At 42.6% G+C, this 11385-nt stretch overlaps 1 protein-coding gene across 2 annotated transcripts; it reads left to right on the top strand.

Moving 5' to 3' along the window:
- Positions 1–613: 613 nt before the first annotated feature.
- On the top strand, positions 614–10992 carry LOC138774277 (transmembrane protein 229B-like). Of its 2 annotated transcripts, none has more exons than XM_069955005.1 (2): positions 614–885; positions 9993–10992. In XM_069955005.1, exon 2 carries the CDS (start codon positions 10024–10026, stop codon positions 10489–10491), a length of 468 nt encoding a protein of 155 aa, XP_069811106.1. In that variant the 5' UTR covers positions 614–885; positions 9993–10023; the 3' UTR covers positions 10492–10992. The 2 variants fall into 2 exon arrangements, with proteins under 2 accessions (XP_069811106.1, XP_069811107.1); XM_069955006.1 differs by having other exon boundaries at positions 614–859.
- The last annotated feature ends 393 nt before the right edge of the window (positions 10993–11385 follow it).

The raw sequence follows: 11385 nt of genomic DNA on the forward strand, positions 1-11385 counted from the left end.
TTCCTCCCGAACTGTATCCAGGCCCCTTAATCTCCAGTATTGAGTTCACCATGACCACTTCCTCTGGTAGAGAGCTCCATGGTCTCACTGCTCTTTCAGTAAAGAACCCTTCTTTCCTCATGACAATGAGGATCCTCTTACAAATAGTCCTAGATATAGATATTGGAAAGATATATTATTTATGATATATTTAGAAGTAGACAGATCGCCCCCCGGCAGTAAACCATAAGCATCATTTTGATATCTTTTTAGGTACTGTAGTCCTTCAACTCTCTTTATTACTCCGGTTGCCCTCTTTGAATCGGCTCCAACTCTGTTCTTGTGCCCCCCCCCCCCCCTCCTCCAAAATAAAAAAATTACACAGTAGTCCACGTTCCCTTTCATGCCCTCCATGATCCTATTTGCCTTGGCAGAAGCTGCCTGACACTGGTTGGTACTCCATGTCTGAGTTACCCAATGTTTTCCCATTCCCTAAGTAATCCTGCCCTGGATTTCTCCTCCCATATGCTCACCGGTGGACATATGTGTTAACTTGCACTGCGGCTCCCTATCTGCACCATAAAGTGAAGTCTGGACGTTGCTCCATTGATAAGCAATAATCTCTGATCTATTAGCATTGACCATCTGTTGAGCGCTTCCATCTTCTTCATTGATGATCTTTCTATCCTCTGTGCATATCGCACATTGGCTTCAGTCCTCCGGCATCTCCAAGTAGCTTTCACAATCCAGGCTATCGATCAATGTTATTTTAGTTGAGTACTGTATGTAACCTAAGAAAATATTAACTAGATTAAGCTTTGTCACAGGTAGTCAAGTGGTGAACGGCGTCACGGCAAGAACATATCCTGGAGAGGGACAGGTGAGAACAATGTCTGTCTTTGTTCTGTGAGTATATACATAGCTAATACTTTATATACGGCAAATCCTTAGGGCAACCCTAGGGATGGAGGATACTTACTATATGATATTAGAAATGCTGATATTATGTGCTACATCTGTCCAATGGGCTGGGGTCAACTTGTCAAGTGACGATGATGAGATGTATATACTTGTTTTATTAAAACAAATATGAACATAAGGGTTCATATTACTTTAGTTCCAAAAATAAAATTTAGAATAGATGTCTTAGTCATCTATGGGGGGGCACCATGTATTATAGTAAGATGACGTAAACCTTCAATGGCATGATAAGGTTACATACAACCAGAGCTATATAGATATATCTACAAATAGATGGCGAATATATTCGAGAAAATATCCTGTCTATAGAGAGTTAAAATAGTTTGTATGATAAAATCTAAGCAATTTTTTTCTTAACAAATTAAAGGAGTCATAATAAAATAATCATAATAATTAAATTAATTTCAAATTTTCTAACGCTTTTTGTATATTTACTATGGTACTATGCAGTGCTGTATCTGAGGGAATCCTGGCCGGAGTGTATACAAATAGTATATACTCCGGCCGGGATCCCTAGCGGTGCCGCAAAAAAATTACGTCAGTTTTCTGCAGCCACTATTCATTGAATAGCAGCCGCAGAGAACCTGTCAGTGCATACTATGGAGCGAGTGGCTCTGGCCGCACGCTCCATTGTGAGCAGCGGGGAATTCGGATGCCCGCATCCTAATTCAGAGGCAGTGAAGATCATGTGGCCGGTACTGATCTTCTCTGACACCGGGATGATCTTCTCTGTCATGAAACGGCCGGTTGTATGCTTTGTGTGACAGTTGAGGAAGGCTTGACGCCGAAACGTCCTGTTGCCGTTGTATTTTCTGATGAATTTTCTACAATAAATTTTTTTTTTGGAGCATGAAAATGGTGAGTGCCGAGAATGGACTTTGATAATACTATGGGAATTTTTTCCTACTATGAGCACCACCCCTGACACAGACGTGCCACCCAAAAAAACTTTTGTATGCTACTGTATGTGTGAACGTAGCCTTATGCTGTTAGTCATTTGCACCTTACATTTATTGATACTCTCAGCATAGTCCACTTGTGGCAGCCTCCTTTCTTTTGCTGTTTTTATCACTCTTTCCAGTCGTGGATCATTGTTCATTAAATTTCATTGTATATTTTTAATAAATAAAGAATATTTTCTCATTTTGTGATAATTTTACAGGGTCAGCATTTTTTCTTTGGTGGTAATATTAGTTTTTCAGGACATATAAGTAACACTCACAGGGGGAATTTTATCAAACTGGTGTAAAGTGAGACTGGCTCATTAACCCCAACCAATCAGATTCCACCTTTCATGCCTCACAGAGTCTTTGGAAAATGAAAGGTGGAATCTGATTGGATGCTGGGGGAAATAAGACAATTCTACTTTACACCAGTTTGATAAATCTCCCCCACAGTGTCCGGGAATAGTGCTGGGGGTATATAGGAACGTATTTAGAGCTCTAACAGAGTTTTTAGAGTGATTGGTTCCCTTTAACTCTCTGGGCTAAAATCCCTTTAACTTTCTGAAGTCTGAAATGATATGACAGCCGGTTCACTGGGAATCGAGAATCTTCCTGAAATGATATGACGGCCGGTTCACTGGGAATCTTCCTGAAATTAATTAACAAATAATTATATTTTTTATATATATATTATATAACAGAAACCGAAACTAGACAAAATTCATCAGATGTATTGTCGGAAGTCTACTGAAGCTTGTGTGACAACATCTTAAAGATTTTGTAACTTCTACAAACCACCTCAGGAAGTTGACCAAACAACAGAGCGCACGCTTTTTGTATACCACACTGAATAAATTATTCATATATTTTAGAAAAATCTGGTATCAGGGCAACGTGCTCTACACCAGGGCGGTTATAGGATGGCAATGCTAATGTTATCATGTTGTTTTGTATTGATTGGTTTATTAGTATATCTTTATAGGGGTCAGAGCCCCCTTTATCTAATGCAGAGCTCCAAATTCTGTATAGTTACATGATAGCGTTGTGACTGTCTACAGCCATCATTATAAGGAGTCTGGAGCCCCAGAAGGCAGGTCCCTGGGGGTGAAGATCTACTGGAGATCCCGCTGCTGTACAGTACAGTAACTCCTGGAGCTGGGTGAGATCACTTTAATGATTTTGGATTCTTGTGGATATAGAGTATGCTACTGTACACTATCTTGCTGGATGCACTTCAGTGACTGCATGTTCTGCACTCAGAATGGGGCTTAAGGTTGGTGCATCTCAGGAAAGCCTGGGTTTACACTACGTTTTGGTACAGATGGCAAACAGATGGCAAAACGGATACATTTGTGTGCATCCGTTTTATTCAGTTTTTCCATTGATTTCCATTATTAAAAAACTGATTAAAACGCATGCGTTTTTTTTTTTAATGTTCACAAAAACGTACTTGACCACATTTTTGTGTATGGTAAAAAAAGGATGCGCTTTGACCCATTTTTTTTTTTATAGTGGAAGTCAATGGAAAAACGGATAAAAACTGATGCAAGCACATGAAAAAAAAAAACTGATTACAAAAACATAGTGTGAACCCAGCCTAACTCTAATAATAAAAAACTTTTGACATGTCACAGGGACATCTAAAAAGTTTGGTCACTGCTGAGACCCCACCGATCAGGAGAACAAGTTTGGCAGTGTGCCACACTTCCCCGCTGTCTATCTTCTCTATTTAGGCATCCCCATAAACTTAGAATGGAGTCACCTGGATGGAGATTGAGGCAAGTCATGCTATGTTTACACGGAACGATAATTCGCCCGATCATACGATTAACGATGTCGGAGTAACGTTTTTGTTTTTTTTCATAACGATCAGCGTTTAGACGGTACGATATATCGTATGGAAATTCGTTTTATGATCGCTTAAAGCCTATCTCACACATTGGTTAAATCGGCGAACGAATGTTCACATGGAACGATCTGCAAATTTTTTACGAACGATCAATGACGAATTGAGAACATGTTGAAAGATAACTGGTTGATCGTTCGCTGCGTTTACATGTACGATTATCGTTCGAATTCGACCGTTATCGTGCGAATTCGCACGATAATCGTTCCGTGTAAACGCAGCATCAGAGAGTAAAATGTGCTAACATACGATTCTCCCAGCTCATTCTCCTGATCGGTGAGGGTGTCAGCAGTGAGACTCCAACCATTCAAAACAAAAGTTTTTCTTAAAGGGGTTTTCCAATCTGGACAAGTTATGCCCTATTCACAATATCCAAAGGATAGGGCATAAGTAAAAGATCATTGGGGGTCCAACCACTGGGGTCCCTACAATCTTGAGTCCAGGGACCCACAAAGCAGCCATTAAATAGAGGTGTGGGCTGTGTGTGCATGCCACTGCTCCATTCATTCTCTGGGATATTGGGTTTCCATACTTGGGACCTGTGATCAGCTACTTATCTCTTGTTTAATGGATAGTGGATAGCTTTCTCAGATGAGAATACTCCTTTAGGGTGCGTTCACACCTTCAGGATCTGCAGCAGATCTGCAGCAGATTTGATGCTGTGTTCAGTTATTTAACTGAAATCTGCTGCAGAAAATCAGCTGCAGATCCTGTAGGTGTGAACGCACCATTAAAATGTTAGTTATTTTATTTACATAGCAGTTTCCATGTCAAGAAACATCAGAAATAAAGATGAGCAAAATTCGAGCACATTTGGGTTCGGCCGAATACGAACTCTCAGCATTTGATTACCGGTGGCTGAAGAAGTTGGATGCAGAACATGGATACACCTATAGACCATAGACTGTATCCATGTTTTCCAGGACTCCCTAGGGCTGCATCACCATCGGCCACCGGTAATCAAATGCAGAGAGTACCCGAACATGCTAGAAGTTTGCTCATCTCTAGTCAGAATCCAGTGGTTTTACAAATAGGGAACCTTCATCAGGGCAATAGTTCCCGCTGCACAGTTTCATTCTTGTTCTCTAGAAATTGCAAATAAAGTTTATACATTTCATTGTACTTGATATTACAATCTGTTGTATGATTGTTATATTATCTTTATGCTTTTTTCAGTTGATGATAAGTTGTTGGTGGTGAGATGACGCTCCTGTACAGTGACCCCATTATTTGAACTCTAGTCAAACATTAATTCGACTTTTGGCCCGGGATGGTATTATTTAACATTGTGCATGGTAGTGACATTTCCCATCCCGTCTTATCTAGTTCAGTGTCTACAGATCAATGTCTACAGATCAACATAATGGAGACAAGCTGCCAATCCCTCTACCGTTCAATGAGATTAACATCATAAAAAATAAAAATGTGGTCAATGGCGTTTTTGTAGGGTTAGAAGAGAGGGTCTGCCTTTTCCCCCCAGTAACAGCGCCACCCATGTGGTATTGCATTTTATTTCTATTTAAATGGGTTTCTGGGACCTTTTTTTAATGGTCTTTCTGCTACCAGGCAGATCCAATGGCAATGAGTGGTGCTATATCAATAATATGATAGTACTGATAGGTTGCCTACACTGAGCAAGTATTACTGTTAGAACCCAGAAAAATTGTTGCCTAGTACAGGCCTTTACTCATTGACTTTATCTGAAGTATACCCAACAGTATAGAGGAGGTGGGCCCATTCCTTGAACTTCTTGATCCCTATATATACAATCCTGTTTGGCTCTTAATAAATTATGTTATTCTTGCTGGAAAGCAAATTGATATGATCCACTTCATACCCTCTTGGGGAATCCTTTCCAACTAAACCTTACCCTAAGTTTTAGGGCCTACTGCTTGTTCTTACATCTGAACAGTTCCTTCTTAGGCTTCCATATTGCCCTCTTGATACACTACTTTAAAATCCAGGGTGGCACCTATCACTGTCGGTCACTGTGCTTTTTCGAAAGACCTCTGTGGTAAGGAAACCACCAACTTTCTTGCTGATTTTTGTATCCAAAAAAGGGCAAAGTAAACTATTGAATTTATATTAAGTATCCACAAAATTCTTAAAAAATCTTTATGTCTCCTTCCCACAAGACAAATATATCGTCTATGTAGTGTGCCCACAGTGTGCACTTGTAAAGATTCATGCTTTGTATTAATACAATGGATCTTTTTCCACCCAGGAACAAGTTTGCAGTGCCAATGAGCTGGTGGTAGCTCTTCCCATAGAACAGACATATATTCCTCTTGGAAAAAAGCAAGTCCAAGAATAACCGATAACGTGCTCAATATTTGTTACCCCTAGATTCAAGAAATCATACAACTGCCTCAATCCCTTTATCATGGGAGATGGATGAATAAAACGATCTGACATTAATGCTCCCTAAAAGAGGGCCTGTATCCACAACAACTCCATCCTTTTTTTTTTTTTTTTTTGCAACAGATTGGTTGTATCCATGGTATATACTGTATTAAATGACTTTTTAACCCTGAAAAATCTTCTTTGAAGTCGGGGCTCGTCTTATACACCGGGCGATCACTACAAAAAAAACAAAAACAATTCACTTGGGGCCCATGCCCGTCCTCTGCGCGCCTCCTGTCCCGTTCCCGGCACAGACAGTGTGATGTACACTGACTGCGCCAGGGATCCCCAAAGCTCTCATTGGAGAAGATCGGAGACGCTCGGCTTCCGGGAGAGCTTTGGAAGAATGACAGAGGCTCCGGATATACCGGTCAGGCAGGGGTTAACTGCAGCTAAATAAAAACAAAAAACAGTTAACTCACCTGGGGCCCGGGGATCACCTGAGGGCCGGGGATCCCCGAAGCTCTCCCGAGCAGTCGAGCGTCTCATGGGAGAAGCTCGGAGACGCTGCCGAGAGAACTTCTGGGATCCCCAGCACAGTCAGTGTACGTCACACTGCCTGCACCGGGAACGGGACAGGAGACACACAGAGGCCGGGAACGGGCCCCAGGTGAGTTAACTGTTTGTTTTTTTAGTTTAGCTGCAGTCAACCCCTGCCTGACCGCAGCATGGCTGCGGTCAGGCAAGGGTTGACATTTTTCAGCATATGACAATCTTCTTGAAAGTCAGGGGTCGTCTTATACGCTCATTCGCCTCATATGCCGGAAAATACGGTAATGAAAGTGGTAAAAAATCTTGGAGCACCATGTCCATGTATTTATCGATATTCTGAATTAGGCTGTCTATATCTGATACAATCTGTCTCCCTTTTATTAGTATGAGGCCGATGTGGATTTTCGGTAGGCTTTATCAGAGTGTTCTGGAATCAGAAATTCTCTTTGTGTTAATTAATTTAACAGAGAATACTTTGTAGAACCCACTTTTCAGGCTCTTCCTTAAATCTGTCGCTAGAGTCCATAGGGAATATCTCATAAAGTCTTCTATCTCCGAGAATAGAAAAGCACATATTCATATAGTCATTAACATCCAAAACCACTGTTTCCACCGTTATCGGCAGTATTTCTCTTCTATAGGTTTTAGTACCTACCATTGGATTAACCACTCGGAGATCCTCTGTGATGATGTCTAAAAATGCATCTGGTCCCGATTATGGTTTAGGGGAGGTGATATTTTTACTCCTGGGATGACCCATCATTCGGTATAGTGAACTATATGACACTAAGTGGCCATATGATATGTTGTGTGATTTTAAGGCATACCAATGGCCCATTTTATTGAATGACCAACCACGCGACTACCCAGAAAAAACAGACAGCAGTCTAAGTGGTACAACACTTTTCAAATGTTGCCTCTACACTTTTAATACACTTTTAATAACTGTAGGGCGAATGACTCTTGTTCTCCCCATACACTTCAACAATAATGTGTTCTCTATGTGTGTGCGTGGGGTGGTTTGGTTATACTGCTGCCAGACTGGTCTGGAGCCAACTTACCTCTTGGAAAAGAAAGGGTCAGGCAGTAATAATCCATCACGTCCAATCCTTATCTCCATTGGCTCCCATTCACCTTCTACTCATGGCCACAAGACTTTAGTTTAAAGTGTATAGGAGCCACAGTGCCCATAGTGGCCATGCCTTAGTTGACTACAAACTGGTAGCATATTCTAAAGGCCCTATTGCACAAAGTGATTATCGAACCATATTCGGCCGAAACCAACCATTACGGCCGATCGTTTAGTGTAATAGAAGACAAGGATCAGCTGACATGCACGATCGCTGTCTGTCAACAGGCTGAAATGCCAACGATCAGCCTGTTAACAATCTGCTGCCGTCGCTCTGTGTAATAGGAGCGGCGGTAGCAGACCGCCGCTGTCTCCTATGGGCTGCCCGGACGATCTGGCAATCACCCGGGCAGCCCCACCCACACCTCCCCCGGCTCTCACCCACTCCTCCTTGCTTGCTGTCGGCCCCATGTAATAGGGGCTTAATAGTGTACTACCAACATCTATTCTGATACAACCTCTTCAACTCATCACACCCATCTTGTAGATTCTTAAAAAAGTCTGGCAATAATTTTTATTATTGTATTGTATTGTATTGCCCCTCAAAAGTTATACAAATCACCAATATACACTTATTACGGGAAATGTTTATAAAGTGCTTTTTTCCCTGTACTTACTACTACATCAAGGCTTCACCTCCTGGATAACATGGTAATATCACTTCCTGGATAACATGGTGATGTCACTTCCTAGATAACATGGTGATGTCACTTCCTGGATAAAATGGTGATGTCACTTCCTGGACAAAATGGTGATGTCACCACCCGACTCCCAGAGCTGTGCGGGCTGTGGCTGCTGGAGAGGATGATGGCAGGGGGACACTGAGGGACACAGGGCACTGGAGGGACACTGAGCATCCCTCTGCCATCATCCTCTCCAGCAGCCACAGCCGCACAGCTCTGGGAGTTGGGTCGTGACATCACCATTTTATCCAGGAAGTGACATCACCATGTTATCCAGGAAGTGACAACACCATTTTATCCAGGAAGTGACATCTTCAATCCCAGCACTCACCAAAGTAAATTCTGCAGTTTATTTACATCTCAGTAGTATAAGTTACAGTAGGTCACATTTTGGCGCAATGGCCTTCATCATCTGGCACATTGTGCCAAACTGTATCCTGCTGTAACCTATACTGCCGGGATGTAAAAAAACTGCAGAAATTACTTTGGTGAGTGCTGGGATTTCTTCACTATTACATGCCACACCCTGCATTGCAGTTCAACTTACAGCTTAAGTTGTAAGGCAGCATGGTTACTGCAAAGTAGAGATAAGGGAATCTCGAGCATGCGCAGGTTCGTTTGATTGCAAGTGTGCAGCATTTAAATACAAGCGGTTGAAGAAGTTGGATGCAGCCCTAAGGTTGCCTGGAAAACATGGTTATGGCCATGGGCCATAGGCTTTACCCATGTTTTCCAGGACTCCTTAAGGCTGGACAAACCCAAGCATTCTCGAGATTCTCTAATCTCTACTGTAGAGTACCCAAACCCTGTTTTGGCCAAAATTGTCCTGTAGACCTGGCCTTGGTAAAAGAGTTTACCAAAGGGTACTATTACACGGAACGATAATCGGCCGAAATTGGCCCTATCCAGTCGAATATCGTTCCATGTAATAAACACATCGATCAGCAGATGACATCGGTGATCGGCTGATCGTTGATATAGGTTTGGACCTATAATTGTCGGGCACCGACTGCGCATCGGTACGTGTAATAGCGGTAAGTGGCCGACGGCTGAAGATTTGAAAAGTGCGTACATTACCTATCCATGATCCAGGGCTCCTCCTGCGCTCTGCTTCTCTTTGCTGACAGGCCGCTCAGCCAATCACTGGCCAGGACCGCCACAGCCAGTGATTGACTGAGTGGCTTGTCAGCTAAGACAGGCCGCTCTGAAGCTGCAGCGCGCGGGACTCGGGGAGAAGCAGACAGCAAGAGGAGCCCTGGAGCATGGATACGTAATGTATGCAGTTTAAGCAAGGGCTGCAAGGACATCGGCAGCCCTTGTTAAACGATTATCGGGCTGTGTAATAGGCCCAGTAAATGAACAGTAATCTAGCAGATCGACGCTCGTTCACAGTGATTATCGGGCTATGTAATAGTACCCTAAGACACTTATCATTTTGATTGGCCATGATCTCTAATATCTCGACAATATTCCAGTTTCTCAGGTTTGGTGATTCTCCACTGAAACATGATTGTCGAGAAGCAGAAATCCGGAAATCTCAGTGGCCTCTGGCGTTTTTACATTTATGCAATTCATGGACTTCTATGTGAAATAATATTCACCGCAACCTGGGATTTTGTGGCCACCTGCAACTGTAAGCTGATCGGTGTGAGCAGCATCTGGGCCTTCTTTATATATGGGACAGCGATATTCGTCATAGAAAGAATGTCTCTCTATCTGGAAGGGAGTTGCCATCTGCTCTGTAGATGTCTCTTATACACTCTATGGACATACGTGTGGGAGTTCTCCACTGGTTTCCTACTAAAGACTTTTCATACCTGTCCATGGGATTACTCTCACTTCAATGGAAACCTAATGGGGCTGATAACCTTGGAGTATGCCGTGCCCTGGTATTTTGGTTGTATGATAGCAGAACGAGTGGTGATCAAAAATACACTAAGACTGCAATTCATCCAAAACTGCAAAGAACAATAACATTTTAATACAGAATTACAGTATATATCTACATGCCTTCACTTAATCAACTGGGGCTGGACCCCCACCTAGCAATATGCCTTAAAGCGACTCTGTACCCACAATCTGACCCTCCCAAACCACTTGTACCTTCGGATAGCTGCTTTTAATCCAAGATCTGTCCTGGGGTCCGTTCAGCAGGTGATGCAGTTATTGTCCTAAAAAACTACTTTTAAACTTGTAGCCCCGTGCCCAACAGTATCTGTGCCCTAACTTGCACCACCCCTCCGTCCCTCCTCCCCACCCTCTTCATCATTAGGAATGCCACTGGAACATTTTCTACATGCTGAACATTGCACAGGTCCTTAACGATCCAGCCCATGTGCCGGGCTGCCACAGGTGGGAAATAAGAGGCAATCTGCCTGGAGCATTCCTAATGATGAAGAGGGCGGGGAGGAGGGGTGGTGCAAAGTTAGGGCACAGATATTCCCATTTGGCACGGGCCAAAAGCAGCTATCCAAAGGTACAAGTGTTTTGGGGGGTCAGATTGATTTCAAATCAACTGGTGCCAGAAAGTGCCAGAGATTTGTAATTTGCTTCTATTAAAAATCTCAAATCTTCCAGTACTTATCAACTGCCGTATGTCCTGCAGGAAGTGGTATTTTTTACAGTTTGCAGAGCAAGAGAGGTTTTCTATGGGGGGTTGCTGCTGCTGTGGGCAGTTCCTGACATGGACAGAGGTGGCAGCAGAGAGCACTGTGTCAGACTGGGAAAAATACATAATTTCCTGCAGGACATACAGCAGCTGATAAGTACTGGAAGATTTGAAATTTTTTAATAGAAGTAAATTTCAAATCTCTGGCGCTTTCTGGCACCAGTTGATTTGAAAGTTTTTTTTGTAAACTACCCCTTTAA

The sequence above is a fragment of the Dendropsophus ebraccatus genome, chromosome 15 (assembly GCF_027789765.1).
Source record: "Dendropsophus ebraccatus isolate aDenEbr1 chromosome 15, aDenEbr1.pat, whole genome shotgun sequence".
Classification (NCBI taxonomy): Eukaryota; Metazoa; Chordata; class Amphibia; order Anura; family Hylidae; genus Dendropsophus; species Dendropsophus ebraccatus.